Raw genomic sequence first — 23,812 nt, 5'->3', positions numbered from 1 at the left:
TGGGTAGAGAGGGCGCCCGGAAACCCATTTGTGCGTCAGAAACACAAACACAGAAACACTGTAAAAAATGTCATTAACGGCTATCCACACTGCAGAAGTTCTCACAGGGTATCATCAAGTGTTATTTTAATTTTTCTTAGGAACTGTGGATCAAATTTGCTCCACTTTCCCCCCGCTTTCTGTGAGAATATTAACAGAAATATTTCTTTGAATCTCTGCTGAATTAAAGCAGAATGCGGTGACAAATGTCTCCAAAGCCACTCAGAAAAATAATAATCCAGGTGATAAATAAAACGCATGATTGATTTAAAGCTTTCACCCACTTTGAGACACTTCCCCACGTGTTCCACAGTCCGAGCCTCACTGTTAAATGATGTGAGGATGTTTTTTTGTAGTGTGCGGAGAGGCACCGCTCTGCCGGCCAAGCTGAAGCTCCAAATGCGCCCTCCCCTTTTCTCCTTTTATTTTTTGACACACGCTGTAGATCCGCTCTAATAGCCTACCGCAGTTTGAGACACTCACTTAACAGTCACATACACACACACACACGTACACACACACGCGCGCGCGGCTGAGCCCAAAAAAAGCACACTCCTCAACTCCACCGGTGGGGGGGACACAGATACCAGATGAGATTTGTTTCCAAACGCGCACCGATGGCGGTGTGAGGCGTTTGGCTGAGAAGTACGCACGGCGTTGTGGATTTGTGAAAACCCTTTTTTTTTGTGGTGCATCTCCTTCCTGTGTGGATCCTGGTGACGGGGAAATAAAACAAAAGCTATGGATTACTCAGTCTGCCTACTTTTACTCCTGTCAACCGTGTCGTCTGTGTCGACCGGACAATTCCCAACAGCGCAGATGTGAGTACAGCTTCATAACAGCCTGTTGGCTTTTCAAAGTGCAGTGCGCCAGAATTGACACTGTTTTATTTCTCACAGTCAATATTTATTCTCCAAGAGGCGTGTGTTTGTCATTAAACGGCAAAGTTATATTCAAAATCTTCAATTTAAAGTGTAAATAGCAGTTGTTGGAACATTCTCCTCGAAGCGTCTCAGCACAAGCAGAAAGCGCTTCCTCCTTGCCATCTGATGATGATGATGATGATGATGATAGCACATTACTTCGGATACAACTTTACCCCGTGAAACATGAGAGCCAACGCTACTGTCCATTTGTTGCCAGCTTGCAGCGGTGTGACATGTGGCTTCCTGTCAAATGAATCACCCCAGGGAGGCAGGCTGAGGTCTGAATGTGGCGTCCCCAAACTTTTCCTCCAGCATCTCCACACACACACACACTCCTATTACACCGCCGTTTGTCTGAGGACTCTGAGACGGTACATGTAAATAAATCCGATTCATTGCACAGTACAGGACAGCTGATGGAGCTGTTTGAAAGCAACGTTCACTGAGCTCAGCTTCTGAGACGTGAATATTTGGTGGTTTTCTCTGACCTCTGATGGTAAATTGAATATCTGTTGGTCCAACATATCCTGCTGAGACCTGAACTTTTGTTTGGTATGCATTCTTGATGTCTCCTCGCTATTTGGGATCAGCAGGACCTGATAAGTACAAAAATTTAAACAGTGTCAACGATGATAAAGCTCCAACGTCCTCAAAGGTGTACTTCCTCATTAACAGCGTCTTATCTTGTTACTGTTGCTAAAGTTGGTCAAATTTGTTGCCATATCAAACTACAAACATTATTAATCATAAATAGACAAGTTTAAAGCGTGAAATGTGATCAGGTTTTGGACCTTGTCCACTTTTGTGTCTGCAGACTGACTTGGCAGAGATGGCTGCTATCTTGTTTTTACACAGATTAGTGTATTGTGCTCTTACTACCACTAGATGGCACAAGAAGTGTCCACGAACGAGGACAACAGGTCTAAGTTAAGAAGAATAAAGTATAAGATGCTGGAAACCCAAAATGTGATGTCCTGATATGAGGATGCAGGGTCTCAGGAGGATATGAAGAGGTCACCTTTGGCTCTGGGAACTTGATTTTTTTTTACTGCTTTCTGACATTTTATCAACAAAAAGATTAACTGATTGGACAAAAACATAACTGAAAGAATAACGGATCATTAAAACATTCATCAGTTGCTGCCCTTTATGAAATAATAGAGGACTCAAGCTAGTATTTGTCATATTCTTGCAGACCAAGTGGGCAACTTGTGAGACTTGTGGCCATACTTCACGAAAGACACTAGTGCTCTATAACGACCCAGACACCAAATGGACATCAAAGAACTAGTGGTGATGAAGGCCAACTGTTGGGACGCCTCACGTCACCTGTGTCTCGGCCAAAATGTTGCACTAAAACACGCTGCAAAGACTACAGCCAACAGCCAACACACATTCTGCGTCTGCATGAGAGGAAGTAACTCTCCATACCAACCCAGTCTCACTCCGAAGTCGTCGAAATCCGGCGCTTGGGCAGTGACTTGCGGCGGCAGACACTGACGAAAAAAGCTGTCCTTTAACGTAGGCATGATACGTGGCCAGTCGCTATATAGTAGTTAAGGCAACGAAAGTCCAAATAGGGAAGGCGGGTGGGCCGTGGACGTGTACAACAACCACCGACTTTCACCCAGGAGAGCGGTGTTTGTGTCCCGTAAGATTATAAAGCCAAACCCTGTTCTTTTTTCCTCGACCCATGTGCGTTTGTTGTTGGAGGAAAAAAACATCAATTCGCAGTGTTGTACCAATGTAGTGTGTTTATTTTGAAAGAGACTGTGTGTAAACGTTAAATTTCCTGTGACAACAAAAGTGTGTTTTGAAAGAAGACAATGCATGCAACAAGCAGAACTTGACACTGTATCCTAGAACGTCAACAACCAACGTACCCAGGGTACCTTGCATGTCGTATCTGGACGTGGAAAGTCCACGACCAAACGTCGATATGTGACGAGGTCGTAGTGGGAATGTGTTGTCCATACCAGCAGGTGGCGGTAGTCTGTATTCATCAATCAAAAACGGGAACAAGAGGGCCGACAGGACAGATACAAGATGGTAGTTAGCCAGTTAGCACATTAACAACACAACCTGATGTTGAAAGAACAAATTATAAATATCGTGGGCTAGTGAACAACAACGCAAACAGTTACGAACTATTTCTGTTTAAGAGCTAATTGGCTAAAAGATATTTTACCACATATGACAAGTTTGTTTTGATCTCACGCCCTCTTGACTTTTGTCCTTTGTTTTCCTTACCTCTATTTGTCTTCTTGTCCACCGAGGTGAAATGCTGATTAGAGTAATTTGATTAATCAACAGGCTCTGCTGTCTCTGATGCCGATTCAAGATGCTGAATTGGCAAAAAAAAAGCCAACAAGGGCTGATAAGTGCCAAAGGTTTGGGACAAACCGCAAACATTAGGGCAACAGACGCTCACCAACAGCCTGACATTGACCAACAACCGGCTGTCAGCTTGGTGTATCAGGACCTTATGACTCCCACTCAGACCTAACTTACTGGTTTCTTTGTAGATGCAGTTGTCTGCCAATTCACATTGACTTGTATGCACTCAGTTTCTCTTTTATTTGTTTCTTTATCCACCTCAGTATGGACTTATCATTTACAACACGCAGGCTAGTAGTTATTAATTATCACAGTATTTTCCCCTCCAACTATGACCTAAGAACTCAGCACTTGACCTGCAGCCAGGGTTATGAACTCGAGGTAAGGTAGAGGTATCACTCTCTCCGTCTAAATTTGACTCCCAACCTCTATATTTGCAGTGCAGCATTAATAGATCTAACAGATGATATATCCACAGTTCCTGAATTAAACAAACATGTAGGTGTGTGGGCCTGTTTAAGCTACCATGCTGCACCTTACACTTAATCAACAGGTTTAAGATATTCCAGATGGTTCTACCGGAGGTTGGACTACAGCGTTTTTGGTTTTGAATGCAGCCCAAGTACGGTCCCCAGGAGAGGTGGTGAGCCATGATGGCACTCAGCCTAATGGCAGAGCACAATGATGTCAGACTAGCAGAGTGGCCTGCCCACTCCCTATATTTCATGGGCACTAAGTGGATTGATCTGTGGGTTGCGTACATGATATTCACACAGGCTTGGCGAGCTGCAGACCCACTTTCACTGACATAGTTGACTTACTGAGTGGAACTGGCAATCTGTGCCGGAAAAACAATATTAAAATTCACAACAAGATTGGCAGGAGCTCTTCGTTTGAATTAGGAAAACTTCATTTGGAGGAAAAGACGATGCCAGAATCAAACGAGAAAACACTCAGTCATCTCACAGAGTCTGTATTTTGACATCTGCTTCTTGGCCATCAGCAATAATGACAAATTCTTGCAGTGAAGGAAAGGCTCAGTGCAAAATAATATCTGAATTTCCCCGTCCCTGTGTTTGACTGCAGCCAGTCGTACTCTCGGTGTACTCTTGTCGTGATGGTGATTTTGAGTGACAAGCTTCACGTTGACTCCTCAAGGTGAAAATCCCGGAGAAGCGGGGGAAGTAGAAGGGCAGGGATGGAGAGACTGAAGTGTGTTCTCCTCCAGGGAATTAAGAAATTTGGATAAGTCTTAAGTAGCTCAATGTTTTGTGACTAAAAACATCTATGTTTACACTGACATTGCCATGTTCCTCCTTTCTTTCCTTCTGTCTTCCTTTCTTTCTCACCTCGCTGTCTCATGGCTTGAAGTGTGACTGTATCTCTGGGCTCCATCTCTAACCTCACATGCCAGCATCTGTCTGCTTCAGATCTTCATGTCCCCTCTCTTTCTCTCAGCCCTCCCTCCATCCCTTCTCACTATCTTCCTCATCGCTCTCCCTTTCCGTCTTGCTCACCCCCCATCCATCTTCTTTCCGTCCGTCTCTCCGTGTATCTCTCTGTCTCTCTCTCCTTTTCTTCGTTGCCCCAAGGCAGATGATTAACATCATCGAATCTGAAATGCAAAGTCTGATGTCATAGACTTGTGCCCCAGAGATCTCGGCGCCAGCTAGCACATTGAGAGATCAGGGGAGATAAAAAGAAAAGATAGAGACGGAGAGAGAAAGAGACGGCAAGGAAATCCAGACGACTTGGCCTTCTTGATCTCAAGCGTCTATTGTACATGGACGTTTTTCTGCGTGAATTCTGCATGTTTACTGTTACCGCCCTCACAGCCAAAAACACAAGACACGTCCAAATCTCTGTGCCATCACGTGCCAACGCATTGTGTTGAATTCAGCCTAGCCAGGCCAAGACTTGATCATATGCTTCTTTCTGGCTTACGCCTTAGTCACCGTCGACAGACATATTTTGTCTCCATCCTCCCTTTTTCCACAGTTTCTGTCACCCTCTGCTCCATTTCTCCCGCTCTCACTTACTTTTTTTCCTTTTTTTTAAAGGCTAACTTGATTTCATGCTCAACCAGCTAAAGAGCCATGCTTCCCGTGTTCTCCTCGTCTCTGGCGATCAGTGGGCATAATGTGAGGAGGCACTTCATCTGAACGGAGGCAGCAACATGGGCAGCTTTGAGCAGAGAGACTGTAAAGATATATACTGTATATACCAATATTGAGTAGGTTCCTGAGTTATGAATTCTGATCGAACAAGGTCCAGGCTTGTGTGGAAAACAAGACATTGATAGGTTTCAGGGAGCTCATACTCTTTTTCCATCCAATTAGCTCCGGTTCTTGAATCAGCTCCGTTCAGGACTCTTGGAACCTTCGTGCTATCGTCAAACCAGCCCACCTTTTCCCCAGTTTGGTTGGAACCATTGTGATGAAGGATACGTTATCAAAGAAGGACGTTGCACAACGCACAACAGAAGTAAACATTAGTAGCAAGATCGCGGATCACATTGACTACCTTTTAGCTTTTGTTCTGTTGTTACACAAATTTGTTTTTATCAAAAGAACAAGCATGGACCACTTATTAATGAAACTGCGCTGACACTGACACTGACTTACTGCACGCTCACTTCTTCATTGTTTGCCTTACTTTCCAACCTGTAGAATATGACACGCCCACTGTTGTCGTCACGGTTCGAACAGCAGGAATACCTGCTATTTGGTTACAGTTAGGAGCCAGTTTTTCTGGTTGAAATGCTCTGAACAATCCAAGATTAGATGTGGGAACTGCAATGGAACCTATTCCATGTTGGGGAAAAGGGTATTAAAGGAGCAGGGCTGCTCCTGACTAAGGACTTTCCTGGTCGACCAGTAGTCGTCATTTATGGCCATTAGTCGACTAGTCGCCTGCATGTTTACGACGTTAATTTAATTATTAAATTATATATTTTGGTGGTTTGAGTTGAAGGTGTGAGAAAGAATAGTGTCAGTAACATTGTTAACACTGTGCTACATTACAGAGAAATACAAAACCGTACTAATGAACCTTCATTAATATAGGCCTATATTTTATCTACAAGTGCACGTCACACACTGAGCGAGCCGCCTGTTAATGACGCTGTGGGCTAATGGGCATGTAGCTACTTCCATGTTTCAGATGATACGTCATGTTTGTAGTCGACCAATGAAGATGAGTTTACATATCACCTTGGGTTCGTCCTTCACCTTCTCAAAATGATCCCACACTTTGGATTTCCTGCCCGACATGTTATTAACTAGCCTGTGGAATAACCGCAGGTACCAGCCCTGGAAATTAGAGGCCGTACACATGCCTCGTCTTTGACCGCCTGGAAAATGCGAGCTCTGGGTGCTTTTTGTACCAGTTTTCAAGAGCATGTTGGCAGGTAGCATCTGCTAAGCAACCTCAACAAGCATCGTATAGCCTATTTACCTGAAATCCTGAGTTCAGAGCTGATCTTCTTCCAGGAGTTGTTTATAAGGGTGTCGTCCGTGGGACAATTGGGGGCAGCCCTAATTCCTGTAAAGGTCCAGAGTGTAAGATTTAGTGGCATCTAACAGTGAGGTTGCAGATAAACTTCTCTTGAGTTCCAAGTGTGTAGGAGAACCACAATGGCCGGCGCAAAAAAAAAAAAAAAAAAGGAAATGTGAATGGCCCTGTGTAGAGCCAGTGTTTGATTTGTCCATTCTGGGCTGCTGCAGAAACAATGTGACGGACCCTGTGGAAGAACACTCCCTCCATTCGTAGTAATACTGTTTAAACGGCTCATTCTTCTCTGACAAGAACACAACGATTCTTGTTTTCAGATGTTTAAAACTAATAAAAACATACATTAATGATGCCAATAGATGCCCCTAACTCCTACACACTGGAAGTTTTTTCTTTAATCAAGTGAGAAAATCTGCTGAGTCAAGATGCTGTTGAATAAAGTGTCATTCACTTGATGGTTGTTTACTTTGCTGGCATTATGTCTTGGTCTCAGTCCTGACACTTGTTACATCCCAGCAGCCTGACACTGACAGTGGTCTGTAATGAATATGGCTCAGTTCCCACTCGAGGCCACTTGGCCATATGCATCTTATTTCATGGCCAAACTTCCTGTGGATCCCAGATGCTTGGATGCACTGCTACTGAACAGTTTGCTCATAAAATGTGATGTATTGCACCCATAAAAAACTAAATAGCAATATGAAGATAAAGAAGATAATCATGACTTTTATCTGCGATGCCGTGATCAGACAAATAATGGAGTTGTAATTTAAAAGTTGGCTCGCAGCAAAGAAAACTTGTTAAATCGCCGTTGTGGCGCTAGGAGATTTGAACCAGAAAATGCGCCTATATCCCTGGAAAATCACACCAGCTACAGTCAGGATGTCCAAAACATTATATTTTCTACAAACTCTGTTTTATTTCCAAAACATTATATTTTCTACAAACTCTGTTTTATTTTGTCAATGGGAAAGCTGCAGGCATTGTGTTTTGATTGAATCACAGAGCCTTGATCTTGTTTCGGCATTGTGTTTTGATTGAATCACAGAGCCTTGATCTTGTTTCTCGCTTTGGGAGAGAGGTTAAAATGTCTCATCTAATAAAATCAGTGAATGAATAAAAAAAAAAAGGCTGATGATAAATTAGATTTCCCTTCGACTTTGATGGTGTCAAATCTAACTCGGATTATGACACTGATAATACGGGAAGGTTTGAAGAGGATGAATCAAATGTAATGAGCAGATGGAAACGATCGGCTCAGGCTCGTCTAGGGTTTCCTTGGCTGTGATTTGCACCTCTCAGCCACAAGAGAGTTGGTGCTAGCAGGTATATTTCAGGAGGCATGCTCCTGCCTGGAGTCAAGCAGCTGGCGGGCTATATCTGTTACAAACATACATGCAAGGGTGCAAGATCTGTGCCCGTGGATAATGCCCATGTGTCTGTCTCTCTACTCTCACTTTGTTTTCTTTAAGCCTTTCTCACAATTTTTCTTTTTGCCCTTTCTCACTCTTTCTCTCCCACTCACTCCCCTTTGCCCCCATCTGAGCCCTGGCTATATTTAGGCGAGCCTCTGTCTTTGGGAAACGGACGCTGAGTGTCCCGACTCAGACGTAGGTAAAGATACAGGACAGAGGGGTGTAGAGTGGCATGGGCTTCCCATAAATCCCCCCCACTCCCCTGCTGATATTTTGTGAACTCCTTGTTTATGTGTGGCCTCTGAGTGTTGCTTTAGTGTCTGGTTAAAGACATACATAATCATATCCCTCTGCCCTGTATGTGAGAAGAATATCCGGGACTAACGAAGCAACCCCGGTACTGTATTACTTCCACACAATCCTTTGCCACATGGAAATTCCCAAGAATTTTCCATTGCAGCGTTGCCCAGGCAACCTTGGGAATAGCTAACAGCTGTTTGGTCAGGAGCCCTCTCCCCTGCACAGGAAGCACATCTGTATACAGTAATGTAAAGCCAGAGGAGTGTAGCTTTAAGGAAGTGTTGTAAATCAGGCGCTTCCTTATTTCATCGATTATTTATTTATGAGGCTTTTATATGTCTCAAGGGGCGCTAAGAAAGAAGCTACCAAACTAATCAATAATCAGTAAAGTAAAACAGTGTACAACACACTGAGGCAGACACAGAACAAGATACAGGGGAGATCGTAGGAGAGACATAGGAGCAGAGTGTTGTGTGTGTGTGACTCAAAGTTCAATATCAAACCCTGTGGCTCATGCTGCCTGTCGTCAGGCCAAGTATTTGTGGCTTTCCTTTCTTGTCTTTTAAGTTCATGATCACACATTTGTTTGTTGGTGGAGAAAATACTGCCGCTGGTGGGGCTCAGGGAGACTTTGTTTGGTAAACCTGTTGAATACATAAGAAATGGATCATCGGGGGGTGCAAAATGGGGGAGGCATGTCACAATTTTTTAAGCACTGGGGAGGGACTTATGTTTTTTTTATTTTGTCCTAGGGGAGGGACATACAGCCTCATACAAATACATACAAATCTAAACCCATTCGTTTTTCGTTTCGAAATGACAAATTGAAACATGGAAAACCAACCATTACCCGTTTTTTGTTTGGAAATGACTAAACGAAAATATCGCTTTATCTGACATGACATGACAATAACTTTTCTAACTAATCTAGGTCACTCTACATGGACAGCAACTAATGGCATACCACATTACACATTACATGTCCGCAAAAAATGATATGCACTACGTGAATTAATAAAAAGTTTTATTACCATGGACCAAACGTTCCTTTTCGTCCGCCAGTTTTCTGTGAAAGTGACGTCAATTTCAGTCAAGTTGGCAACTCCTGCTCCAAAATTATCTCCGATTTGTTTTTCCGACATGTGCGGGCGTTCATGTGTATTTTTCCAGTCGGAAAGTCATTTTTCCGATTATTCCAACACCACATGAATGCAACTTACTGGTCACAGAGAAGAAACAAACAAAAAATTCGGAAAGGAGTTTCCCACATCCCAAATTAAATCAGATAACAGATAACGATTTGTTTTCTGTTTTTATTTTCTTTATTATCAAATAAAAAACGGGAGACGGATTGTTTTTTTCCTTTGTCGTTTGGTCATTTCAAAACAAAAAACTGATAATGGTTGGTTTTCCGTGTTTCAATTTGTTATTTCGAAACGAAAAACGAATGGCCGCGAAGTACACGGACCAACCTGCCAGCTGGTTCGAAAGGTGTGTTTTGTTTTAAAAAAAAAATATATCACCAAAATCTTAACGCAGTAGGAAAAGGACATATTTGGAAGTCCTACAATATAGCTGATGGCATAATTGTAAACTATCTCGAATTACCAACCTGACGGCCTCACAATTTTATCAAGTAATTAACTGTGTGGTATGTCTCTTAATGTGAAATTGATGGTGACACATGGTCTAAAATTGTGTCAGGATGTGGTAAATATATGAAAGCTCCCACAATATAAGGTACTGCATAGATATTATCATACATCGTTACGACTCTACAGAATGGAAGTTGTGAAATAACAACAGCAGTTGGAAATGTAAAACTGAAATAGGAACTTCCCCGCACTGTATCTGGGCATGTCGTTTGGTTAGACCACTCTGGATTAGAGTATTAGAAATTTTCAGTTGTTGGTTTGGTTTAGTCAAAAGTTGTGTTTACTGGGGATCGGTCACAAATATCAAAGGTAACCCAGTAGGCATTTTCTTTTTTCTTTTTTTAAAGATTATTTTTGTGGGCTTTTTTGCCTTCAATCGACAGGATGGTGTGTGAAATGGAGAGACAGAGAGAGGGAGGAGACTGACATGCAGCAAAGGGTCGTAGGCAATGCCTCTGTACATGGGGCGCTGACACTATCCACTACACTACCAGCGCCCCCAGTATGCATTTTCTGTTATTATTGTGGGTCTAATAACTGTCAGACACTGAAAGACAACAAAGGCCCCTGAATCAAAATAATGGGTTAATGCAATGGCGGGAATAGCATCTTATGAATGTATGCTCAGTAGAATTAATGGTGATCAGGAGAAAGGAGTATCTCCTTGGGACCCGTTATGGACTCGACTTGCTCTGAGATTATGTGACCCTATAGAGTGATGTATGAGGACATATGTGTGGCAGGTTATTGTTTGTTTCCTTCTCTTTCCTTCCCAAAGTTATGTTAATTTTTCTTTATGTACCAGAGTCCACCTCCGTATTATTAAAAATACATGCCTTGTATTCTTGAATGTCCGGAAAATAATATGCCATTTACCGAACCTTTCAAACCAAAAAAGCTTGAATTCTAAAAATTACCAAAATCTGACTCAATAAAACCTCATATCTCCAGTAGTCTGTCCATTTGTCCCAGTGTTGCACATGCCGCTTTAGTCCTCAGGTGAAAGGTCAGTTTTTCCATGGAATATAGTGCCTCTTTAATGTCCATCCACTGTCCTGGACTTGGAGGGTCCTGTTTCAGCCAGTTCCTAATAATGGGCTTTTTGCATGCTAGTATAAGGAATTCGAACAGATAAGTGTCCTTATGAATAATGTGGTCAGGTATGGATCCCAAGTACACAATCTGTGGGTCCGTTGGGATCTTGTAACCAAAAACGCAAGAATCAGAATAATCCTATTCCAGAATGTTTGTAGTTTTCAGCCTTTAACTTTCAGACATCACAGGATTAAGATTTAAAATCTAATTTCGTCCACCATGCCAAGTTACTGATAGTATCCCTGCTGTCCACTGCTGTTTATTTGGGAAAACGGTCATTATGCCCATGTTGCTAATGCTTGCTGTGATGCGTGTGTGTGATGTGTAGGCTTATTAAATTCTGATGGTTTGTGTGGTAGGATGGTTGGCTGTCACGCACCCATCTTCTGCTGAAGTGCACACACTGCTTGTGTGATAATGATGATGCAATTTATAGGCACGGTTTGCATCTTGCTTAAGAAATGAGCTGTTTGTTTTTGGTTTTAACTCTCATTCCTGTACTGTTTGCTTGTTATATCGACTCCCATACCAACATTTGGTGGGAATATATATTTTTATAAATGGTTAGGGCCTATTTATGGTGGAGGGGGGGTGATGCATTTTCTCCTAGTCACTCAGAGAGGCTTGTGGAAAAATATTTGTAGCTTCTGGGGGTGTCAAGATGAAAAAAAAAAAAAAACACCTCATTTTTTATATCTGCTCCAATGTAGGTGATGACTTCATCACCATGGCAGCGTCACGTGGCCTGTTGAATTACGTATGGAACTGTTCTGCACACTATGTAGCAAATAACCAGCAGTAATAGTTGATGAGTGCCCATTAGCTAATTTTGAAATAAAAGTTATAACTAGAAATGTGGTAAAGGGCCTGATAATAAGCCAACTTATCCTAATCACGCCAGAGGCGCTAAGTGCTCCAAATATCTCGAGTGAGACACTACGAGCCCATCTGATGTGTAATATTTTGAGAGGGACGTGGAGGAAAGTGGACCCATGATGGCCTGTGATGGCTTCTCTTGAGCCCCTTAATGGAGTCGTATCGGCGCATAAGAGCTGTTAACGCCAGACTACACTACACTACCACACTACAGTGGACGGTGTGCGCAGCCATGAGGGGGACTAGTACTCAGTACAGCACTAACAGTAGTCTGCTTGTGTAGGCGTCTAGATTGACGTTAATTGGACATTTTGGCCAGGGGGGGATCTCTAATCTCTCTATTTATACCCATCGTCTGAGAATTGTGCGTGTGTGTGTGTAGTGAGGCAAAAGGTTAGGGTCGATGTATGGATGGATGGGTCGAGGGTTTGCTCAGAAAGTGTGAAGGTGACAGGGTGTGGAGGTTTAGTCATTTGAGCAGAGTTCAAAATGACATGTAGCAGAGAGGAAGGCAGCTGGAGGGGCGAGGATGAGCAAGAGGAGGATAAAAATCCTGATTGTATGTTCTACAATAATTTCTAAGGGATTGAAAAGACGACACTTAAATGATGTTGTGGTGTGAGGAAAAACCTTCTGCAAATAAATCGCTATAATTCTATGTGGGGTGCCATAAGCTTTTTCATGTTTACGAGATCGTAGTTTCCACACACAACCTGACCTACATTCATGCATGCATATGAGAAGTATAATATCAATTAGCCGCTGTTGTTGTTCATTAGTCTAGCATTGTGCTGGAATCTCACCAGCAGGTGCGATTGCTCTGCAGCGATGACAAACACTTGCAGGTGTCACAACAATTCCGCCTCCTCCGATTTAATGTGTCCAGACACCTGCTGGGAGAGGTGATACAATGGGAGCTGTTAGTTCTGTCAGGATGTATATGCCTTTTGACATGGAGGGTGTGGACGAGGCAGACTTGGCGCTAGGGGGACGGCGAGTCAGTCCCAGCTAGCCGCGGTCTGAGAGTGTGAGGTCAAACGTGGGCAAGGGTAGGAAGAGAGTCCGACCCCCGGCTCTTTGTGGCAGTCTCACGTTGCCAGTGGACAGACTGTAGATAACCAAATGGCCCGGTTTGACTTTGTTAATGGAGATTTCTTGGAATGGGAGTTGAATAAATCAATAAATGTACCTTATTTCGGTTGGTTTGCTTTTTGAAATGTAATATAAAAAACTGACACCTCATTCCAGCAACAAATACCTGATCTGAGTCACTCTTGTTTTTGTCATCTTGACCTTTATTGGAAGACTGTTCCACAGCATGGCATTAATATGAAAAAGCTACATTTTAAAATAAATTTTGTTCTGGTAAGGTAATTTTCTACTCTTTTGTGCAGCTCTGTAGGGAGATCAGAAGTTCCCACAGGTTCTAGGTTGGTCGCTCTCTTCGTTGTGTCACTGCTGCTGTGATGAAAAATAAAAGATCAAGAATAATTCCATTAGGTACGGAAGCCCTGAGAGGCAAGTGAGAAAAATCATTTCTGGTGACACCCTTTTGACTTTAGCCGTTTGTTTTCTTTCTTCATTTCCGTTTCTTTTCTTGTGCACTTAGCTATACCACCAATCAGTGATTTCACTCACTGACGGCCTGACAGTGCCCAACAGCTGACCATCGGCTTTTAGTGTCAGAGCCCTTATGTCACCCACCAGCAGGACCATTATTGGTCCAGTGTGGCACAGTGCATTCTGGTAATTGAAGGTTTTCTACCTCATGAGCAAAAGTGAATGTCACAACTTTTTTTCTGGGTTTTCTCTGGTCATCAATTTCAAGAGTATTTGCGTCTTTCGTCTTTCTCTCCAGCTGTGAAATACTTATTTAACACTATATCTTCTTCGGTCTGCCATGTAAAGCTAAGTAAGATTGATTAGATTAGAAGTTTGGACTCGAATTTGGGCAGCTGCGGTGAGGACTCTCCCTGAAAGGGATGCTTTGCTGATTTTCATCCAGCTCTGTGTCACTGTATCTAGGCCATATAAAGCTAAAGCTAACTAACCAACATGTTTTGGTGGCTAAATATGGTGGTTAATTGAGAATTCAATTCAGTAACAGTCTTTAAAGTTGATGAATGCCCCTCTAGTTTGGCTCCTCATCTTATATGTACAGTAAATACCTGTGGTGAAGCTTCAGACACGTCAATAATACAAGCTGTTTGTCTTTGGCCATCAGTTCACCTGATTAATTAACTTCATTGCAGTCAGCTTCCTGTAACCCACACCTGCTCTATCAGTGCATGATTGCCCACCAGCACCACCCCATCATTTGTTAATGATCTCATACAATGTCTTGTCAGCACCTCCACAGCGTAATACACCCTAACATAAGTGTTCGATAGAAAATACTGTTGTCAAGGCTTCACTTTAACCCGGCTCTTCAGATCCAGGCAGGGGGCTGCGGTAAAAGGCTCTGACTGATTTGCTAAGAGGGAAATGGTAGAAGAGAGGCAGAAATATCAATAACGTCTTGCCATTGGAGATAATGAGGCCGCGAGACATTTACAAAGCCTGCAATTATGGTGTTATTGACCTCAATAAAGGGGAAGATATCATCACTTGTCTCCTTTGTGCTCCGCAGTGATACATGTGAGGGGAGGGAGAGGGGAGGAGGACAAAGGAAAGACTTTTCTAGCATTATGAGTTCGTTGGGAGAGAAAATATGTATTAGGTAGCAAATCATGCTATTAATTATGTCGAGTTTGTAAGATTTAAAATGTGCGCTTTCAAAGGAAGGAAGAAAATATGATGTAGATTTACAACATAATACACAACAGCAATTGGATAGTTGAGGCAGAGAGGTGGAAGGACAGAGGAAGTACGTAGGGGAGAATGGGGATGCAAGGAAGGACCTAAGCAATGAGGTGTTATGCCATTGTTCCAACGGCCCCAAAATTCAAAACCCCATTAGTCCAAAAAATGTCTCATTGAACCAAAAGCCCGTTGTCGGAAAAACATATGCCCCATTTTTCCAAAAATAGTCACTTCCTGCAGTTGGTTTCAGTTACACCGGGATTCCCGAATGTCTTTATTGAACCCTCGAGATTTGTCCCAGCAGCTTTTCCTTGGGATCCTGGGTGTTTTTACTGATCCTTTGCAGCATTTTTCAGCAGCATTTAAGCCACTGACTCCGGGTGTATTTACATACCAATCACGGTGTTTCTCAGTAGCATTTGAGCCAATGACCCCAGGCGTTTTTACCCATGTTTTTATCCTGTCTTTTCCCAGTGATGCTTAAGCCAATGATCCCAGGTCTTTTTACCCAACCTTCGCAGCATTTCTCAGCAGCTTTTGAACCCCCAATCCCTGGTGTTTTTTTTACCAACCCTTTGCGGACTTTCCCAGTGGCATTTTAGACAGCAATGCTGGGTGTTTTTAGCAAACCTACACAGCGTTTCCCAGCTGTATTTGAGCCCCCGATCCCTGGTGTTTTTAGGACCCTTCACAGCTTTTCCCAACGGCGTTTGAGCCACCAGTCACAGGTGCTTTAACAACTCTTCGCAGCATTTCTCAGCAGCATTTGAACCACCCAGTTCCTGGTGTTTTTACAAACCCTTTGTGGTGTTTCCCAGCAGCATTTGAACCACCAATTCAATTCAGTTTTTATCAACCCATCATGGTTTTTCCAATGTTTGAACCACTGATTCCTGGTGTTTTTACCAAACGTTTATGGTGTTTCTCAGCAGCTTTTGAGCCACCCAATCCCTGGTGGTTTTACCAAACCTTTGCAGCGTTTCCCAGCTGTATTTGAGCCCCCGATCCCTGGTGTTTTTAGCGACCCATTGCAGCTTTTCTCAACGTTGTTTGAGTCACCAGTCCCAGGTGCTTTAACAACTCTTGGCAGCATTTCTCAGCAGCATTTGAACCACCCAGTTCCTGGTGTTTATACCAACCCTTTGTTGTGTTTCCCAGCGGCATTTGAGCCACCATTCCCAGGGGTTTTTACCAACCCCTTGTGGCACTTGTCAGTGACGTTTAAGCCACCAAACCCATGTGTCTTTTCTAGTGGCTTATGTGTGGGTGTTTTAGGTCAAAACACAATCTTTTCCTAACAATAACCAGGCAGTTGTTGTCGCTAAACCTAACCACACATTCACCACAGGGTTGTTGAGAAATATAGGATATCTGTGGTTTTCAAAACATACAATGCAAACATTTTTTGGCAATTGAGTTGTTTGACTGCAAGAAGGGTGTATTTTCCGAGATTCGGGATTTCGAAGCAGTGGGTGTTCATTTTTGGGCTAATGCCTTACACAAGAAGGATAAAGGGAGTATGAGAAAGGAGGGAAAGGCAGAAAGATAAAAAGGACAGAAAGTGACTGTTTGTCTTCCACAAAGCTCTGTCAGACTGGCTGCTTATTAGATGCCTGCTTCATCGTCAGAGCCATCCCCCCAGTGGCTCAATTACATCCACGCTCCCATCCTCAAACATCCCCATCTTTTTTTTGCATCTCCTCTGCTTCCTGTAATGGTGTCAGCCTTGTCTCTCTCTAAGAACAGATTAGAAGCCCAAATTACTACTATCAGAGGAGGATTTAAGGTTTCAGCTGTCTCCCAGTGCTGGAAACCATTACTTCACAACATGACGAGACAGGGAGGAGGGAAAAAGAAATAAAGCAGAGTGTTTGCTGTCGGATGCTTCATTCGTGACGGTTTCGGTGGTATTAAGAGATCAAATGTGGATCCACAGACTGGGTTCTGAGTATAAAAACATGAGGATGTTTACAAGACGAGAGGGCGCTGGAGTGGAAACTCCGAGATTGGATATTGAGCCCCGGATTCTCGCTGCTGCTCGCACACAGGCGTGCTGGGCCCCAGAGCCGGCGTGAGGCCGACTCTTTGGTGTTTCAGTCGGAATGATGTAGCGTCCAGCATTGCTGGATCAATTTTCTGGATTTTCACTCAGCTTGGGGTGTTTACATGGTGTCAAGTTTATCCCTCAGTAAAAACAAAAGGATACAGAAAATAAACAGATTTATTCTAAAGCTATAGAAACAATATAGGCGTGCTTGAAACCCTGTGTTGCTGAATGACAAGTAAGGTCGTTGTAGAGAAAAAACAAACCCTGATATGCTTCTCCTTAGGTGTTATTCTTCCTCTTCCCCTGTTGATCAAGGGTCTGGCATGCAGGCTGCATGACATTAGACTATTAATACTGAGAGTTTCAGCTGAGATGAGAGGACTTGATGCAGCTACTGCCTGCTAACCAGCGAGACTGAACAAGTGCTTTATGACAAACTGTTCCAATACTTTGACAACCCAAAGCATACAGTCTACAGGGTATTTATTTAAAGTTCCCTCGCTGCTTTTCTTTCTCAAAAGAACACAGAAGTAAGTTTGATATGAAAGTATAGACAGGACTCGGCAGAAAAAGCTTTAAGGTAAAATCTTCCCAATCTTCTCTCCATGAACTCCACCTGGGAAACGTCTTTTGAAGTTGGATTGCAAACTCTTCCAAACTCCTTGTAACATCCCAACTGTGAGCTTTTCATCTAAACCTTGAATGGAGGTAAAAGTAGAAGTGAAGTATTAGTCAAGGACAGTTTGAGGTCAGCTCTTTATGAATACCCAGAAAAATATTCCAGTTTATCACAACTTTGGTCTTGTTTTCATAGTTTTGCCATTTCTATCTGTAATAATAAGACTGGAATCACCCAAGTTATTTATTCTACAAACATGACGACATTTAAGTGGGCAATAAACAAGCAGCCAGAGAACCAGACAGGTTGTGAACAAGCCAACAGTTGAGCCAGTTTAGAAGTCGGTCTAAACTGTGATAAATCTATAAACAGTATGGGTAAAAGAGTCTCACTACAAGGTCCATAAAGTAGCTGTTCTGGAGCTTTCAACTGTATATGGAAGTTTTTCCAGTTGTCATGGTATCGTAAATGTTAGAATTTCTATTTTTCTTCTCTAACAACTTCTTAACCAAAAGTAAACAATACCATTCCAGCTTACATCGCAACTCATATCACAACATCTGTCAAAATAATTGCAAAACTTTTTTTTTTTTTTTGCGTATCGTGCAGCTCTAATGATAAGTATATTTAAAGGCGCCGTATGTAAGAATGTGGCCAAAACAGTTACTGCACTCAAATTCAAAATACTGCCGTGGCCAAAACAGTTACTGCACTCAAATTCAAAATACTGCCGCGAGTCGTGTCCACCCCCCGTTCGAGCAAGTCCGGCTTCTCTGCTGCTAACGCTGCTGCCGGGATACAGCGGAGGAGGAGACGGCTGCTAATGCTATGTACTGGGACACTGCTAATGCTGCTTGCCGTGCTGCTAATGTTTGTTTCTCAAAAAAATCAGTCGGGTCGATGACCCACCTGCACGTGCGCTACAATGTATGATCGAAAATGAATAACAGTTGAAAGTATTCGAAATGTCCATCCCCGTCTAGCTATGATGCTAGTTAGCCAACTTTGGCTAAAGCTTACCTGTCGAGGAGAAGAGTAGCCACTTCGACATCCGATTTCAAATTCTTCTCCGCTTTCAACCGTCTCCACCGTTCAAAAGCATCTCCTATATAGACCCTCGCTTTGCCTCGAGTTGTCTTGGCATTTTTGGGAATCATAATGAGGTTGTTTAGGTTTAGTCGCACCGTCAGCCATTGTAGCTCAGTCGTAACTGTAACTGATGCTGAGACTCTACTGAGTGCGTGACTGGTAGACGGCGGTGGGTGGCGCAACAGGCCAAAACACAAATTCAAAACATAAATATGATTTGCAGGCCGTACATTTTTTTTTTAAATGCGAATATTCTGGCTGTACTATTGTTGTCGGTGAGATCAGTATGTTATATGAACATTATTCCTTAGTCTCTGTGACATATTAGGAGGATTGTACGACTATTTGCTTTCGATTTCTTACATATAGCTCCTTTAAATTAAATAAAATTACTACTAATAATAAAGACTTAATGTTCTAACGTTTTAATCCTCTGACTGCTAACGTTGTTCGTCAGCTCTGTTTTGAATATGAGAGCCTCTTCAATCAGATGTGTTACTACAGGCATGTTAACTTTGGTGTTGTGCTGCTCGATATAATGAGAATAAGCAAAAAATATTAATTGAAATTGTAAATCCTGAATTACCTTCATTTTACAATATATTGTCTTAGCTTCACATATACGAAATGTCCCCAAATGATTACTTTAAATGTTCTGCCTAAAGGCCACAAAATACGCCCCTATTATTTCTAATGTATAACCCCACACCGGCGGCAGCGGCGGCTAGACGCAATTTGGCACTCTTGGACGCGCCACCCCGTGGAACTTCACACCACTGTCCTATTGCCAGCCTTGCTGCCCCCAGAATTAAATGAATTCTACCCCACTCACTCTCTGCTTGTACATACCAGCTCCCGTAGCAGCTCTTTTTCTCTGCTCCTGTGGCAGCTTGACTCCCCTCCTCACCATTGATGTATAAAGCGAACTCTGTAGCTGTTGCTGTGTCTCGTGTGTGATGAGGAATGGATGAGGACTCGTCGTCGAGATCGAGAAATATCCCAAACTAAACGACCCACAATCTTGTCATTATAAAGGCAATGGCCAAAACGACACTTCCTAGCAAGTCATAGCTCTTGAGTTCCTCTCTTCAGGTGAGAAATCAAGTTTCATTAATGGCTGTCGGCACATGAAAAAGCTAATGCAGAGGTGGAGGAAGTACAGATCTTTCAGTAAAAGTAGTAATAACTTTGCATGTTTGTCTGTTGATGAGCTGCAGTGCTACGTGTCAAGTGTGTGCTCGGGGTCGCATTTGCTGTGTGTCACATGATGCGCTATGCCACGGTGGCGCTGGTGTGTTTTCAGCTTAACCAAATTATTTGACCAGCACATTATAGGGTTACTATAGGATTTGCAGTTTGGGATTGGAACCTTGTGTCAGTGAATCAGGTTGGGTTGCAGAGCTTCTTGGTTGTATGTGCAGCGGTGGTGCACGTTGCGGTGCCAGTTTAAGAGGAGGTGTTGAAAGTCAGATCTGTGTAAGACTCTTGTGTCTCTCACCCGATCTGACTTTGTTAGATGGAGTAGACATGATGACCAAAACTATGGAGAATAGATCCAAATTGTAGTGAACCACAATGGTTCTTTAATAATTCAGTCCAGAGTGTGAGTTATAGCTGCTCCTCATTTAACAATCTTGATTATTTCATTGGTTTGCTGATAAATGAGACCCAAGAGGCTGTGATATTTATAGTTTTTGAGTGTTAAAGCATATTCACTTCCTGAGCCCAATCGTCCTACGATTGTATTAACCTCGCTGAAGTATATTAAACCTCTGCACAACAACTAAAGGCCAGAGGCTGTGGTTTTAAAGTGTAGAAACAGTCGCACACAGCTGGGCCGGAGGGGTAAATGTGGTTAGAGGTAAGACAGCGCTGCTTTTACGCTGAGTCATGCTCTCTATTTTGGGACTGTGTCCACTTCCTTGTGTTCACCCCTCAGATTGGACAGTTGGCTGTTAACTGACAGAGCGAGGCCATTTGGTTTTCTTCTAATGGTGAGTCAGAGTGCTCTGTAAAAGTTGTTCTGTTTCTCTGACCTCTCTGAGGTGGCAAATAATGCTGAATAAATCATTATATGGGTAGAGTTTGCAGTACACATCACTTCCTGTGTAATCCACCCTATTCATTTTCGATTGGAATAATAGCAGACAATGAATTGTTTGTTCATCATAACCTATCATATTACTCTACCCTAGCACTACCCCTCATAACAATGTGATCAAACTAATTGCTTTAAAGTAAAACATTTTAAGGCTATATTTGGATTTTCCCTCCGTTTTTTTTTTTTTTTTTTAAATTATTATTTTATTCTGTCCAAACAACTTAAGTTTTACAAAATTTCTTTATTCTGTCCAAACAACTTAAGTTTTACAAAATTTCTTCATCCACACTGGGTTGCAACTAAAGATGTTTCGCCTAAAAGTGTATGAAAATCGTGAAAAATGTTGATTAGTGTTTCCCAACGGCCAAAATGACATCCTCAAATATGTTATTTTGTCACACAACCCAAAGATATTCAATGTACTGACATAGAGGAGTGAAAATATCTACATTTAAGAAGCTGGAATTAGAGAATTTTGAGAGATTTTTTTTTCTAAAAATCTACTCGAAACAATTAATCGATTATGAAATTAGTCGGTAATTGATTTAATAGTTGACAACAAAACAGTTTATTGTTTGCAACGCTAGTCCTCAGTAAAAGATAGTAAAGTGTAAAGGCAAATATTACATTTTTCAAAACACCTATTTGAGATCTCATTGCCATTGATTCCCCTTCGATATAATGATGAAGCAGTGCTAACAAAACAAAAACAAACCTGTAGTCCGCCATTGTTATTGTTGTGTCTGATGTATGCTCATTACATAAAGCAACAATGGGCATAGGCAAATTTAGGAGATGATGTCATCGTCCACACAGGCACAAGAGTTTTAAAAATCTGCGCCTTTGATTTTCTAAAATTTCCATTTTTGTGACCTAAAACTAAGGCTGCTTTTAGACCTAGAGTTGTCTTGCTTTGGTCCAAACTGCACCAGAGTTTGTTTGTAACCCGACCGAGACCAACTCTTCAAGAAGGTCTCGGTCTGGTTGTTTTGGTGCACACCCGAGTGTGATTGCTGTGTTCACACCTGCCCAAACGAACCGCACTTAGGGGGCAAATGAATATTAGTTTGATTGAACCGAACCAAACAGGCCAGGTGTGAAAGTCTGATGTGAGCACTGAGACTAAACCACAACAGTAAAGTTAATGGGCGCAAAATCAAAACAATAAACTGAAAATGGAAAAATTACACAGCTCTTTGACTTATTGTTGATGTAAAATATTGATTAGTGCAGCTTTATACTTTAAAGTCTCAGTCTCTGCTAATTGTTCATACACTAAATTGTCATCCAGTGCTTTGTCATGCACTGGTCCATCACCCTGAGTGGTGGGTTGTATAACACACACACACACAAATGGGTCACACCCACTTCATTACATTAAGAGCTGCACCTGTCCTGGTGACCTTTGACCCCGGGCAACCCCCCACTGCCCTCTGAAAGACCCACTACTCTGGTTACATACAGAAGAGATGCATGCATGTACACACACACACACACAGTCACACAGGTGACAGCTGTCCTGACAGAGGCAGCTTCTCTTCCTGTCATTAGGGGAATGGAGGGGGGCTACTCTGGCTACCCATCAGCTACATGGGTCAAGCACAAATGAAGATACATGCTCACTCATCCTTATGAGGAATGAGCTAACTGAGCAGTCTCACGTACTTTCTGACATATATTTTGTCTTGTGGGTGTGTTTATGTGGTCTGCAGAGACGTGGTGTGGCACTATCTGTGCTTATATTGACAGCGCTCACAGCACCTCATCAAATTTCACACCATTTAACCCACTGGCACATTTGTGCCTGTGACTGAGGACATGGAAAGAACTTGATGAAATTTTAATGTCATCTTTTCAGCATTCGGAGCCCTCATATCAGACGATCTGTTCGTCTAAACTCCAACCAAGTGTGTCTCCGACTCTCTGTAGTCAGTGAACCTGTGATGATCTGTGCTGCATGAACCTTGAGTCACATTTCACTATCGCAAACAACATGCTGAGGTAGACAGGTATCACAGCTTCTCATCTCAACTCCTACAAGTATAAAACTGGTCCAAGAGGGCAAGAGTGGGTGTGTTTAAGACCGGCTCAACACAGAAAAATGTGTGTGGAATCACCTACTGTAGTGATTTTATGATGAATGAGCTACCTTTCTTTAAAGTCTATGTCTGTTACTCCTAGCCTTGCCTTTTTCTGAAAGAGCTACCGTAGTTCCATGCAAATTTGCTAGTCCACTTTGGCAGATATTTCCCACCTGGCAGAATGACCTGCCTCCCTTAAAAGCACTTTGATTTAATTGTATTTCATCCTGAGAGAGCCACTGCTGGCTGGAGTTATCACAGTGGAGTTTGGAGTACTAGATGCCACCAACTGGTCAGACACAAACCTCACTGCTGCTGCAACATGTGGGCATTCATTCAGACTCCCAGCAAGTGCTAGTAGCCACTTGTGTCACTGAGAGAACAAAGGACAGAATGGTTTAAAGTCATTGACTTTGTAACAACAGATATGTTGCCAACTTCCTGGCTAGTCTGAAGAGTGACCAAGGGAGTGGGAGATAGAGAGTTAGGAAGTCTGGCAGGAATTTTGTAATCTTGTGGCAACAAAGTACTATGCAGGTGAAGTGATTATTAAAGATGATAAAACTCACTTTGTACTTATTGAAGTGGGCTGCAGAGGCTTCATAGGCAAGTCAACTACCAGGATGCTTCAAGAAATGGGAATTCGAGGCCAAGCCCAACAGGCCATCAAAGCCTTCTCTGGCACAGCCGAACAGGCAAGCCGGTGGCTATGGATCAAGAGGACAGACGCCTCTTGGGCCTTGAAATATCACTCACAACAGCACGGTTCAAGGGAGTAAAAACAGATGGGGCCGCACCTGGGACGCAAGGTGTTGCCGATGAGCCCCCAGGAGGTGTCGTGGGCCTATCATCGAAACACCAGTAGGGGAGGTTACCTTCCTGATGACCCCAATGAAGCTTTTACCTTCCCTGAACCC

At 42.7% G+C, this 23,812-nt stretch overlaps 1 protein-coding gene across 1 annotated transcript in view; it reads left to right on the top strand.

Annotated features, from left to right (window-relative positions):
• Positions 1 to 525: 525 nt before the first annotated feature.
• LOC126385156 (voltage-dependent calcium channel subunit alpha-2/delta-1-like) overlaps positions 526 to 23,812 on the top strand; it is a 164,467-nt gene continuing 141,180 nt past the window's right edge. The window contains exon 1 of the mRNA XM_050036726.1: positions 526 to 860. Within this exon, the coding sequence (XP_049892683.1) occupies positions 781 to 860 (80 nt within the window). The 5' untranslated portion in view covers positions 526 to 780. The remainder of the gene's footprint in view (positions 861 to 23,812) is intronic.

The sequence above is a fragment of the Epinephelus moara genome, chromosome 23 (genome assembly GCF_006386435.1).
Source record: "Epinephelus moara isolate mb chromosome 23, YSFRI_EMoa_1.0, whole genome shotgun sequence".
Classification (NCBI taxonomy): domain Eukaryota; kingdom Metazoa; phylum Chordata; class Actinopteri; order Perciformes; family Serranidae; genus Epinephelus; species Epinephelus moara.
Note: the sequence above shows the minus strand (reverse complement) of the source record. Positions and strands in the feature narration are given on the sequence as shown.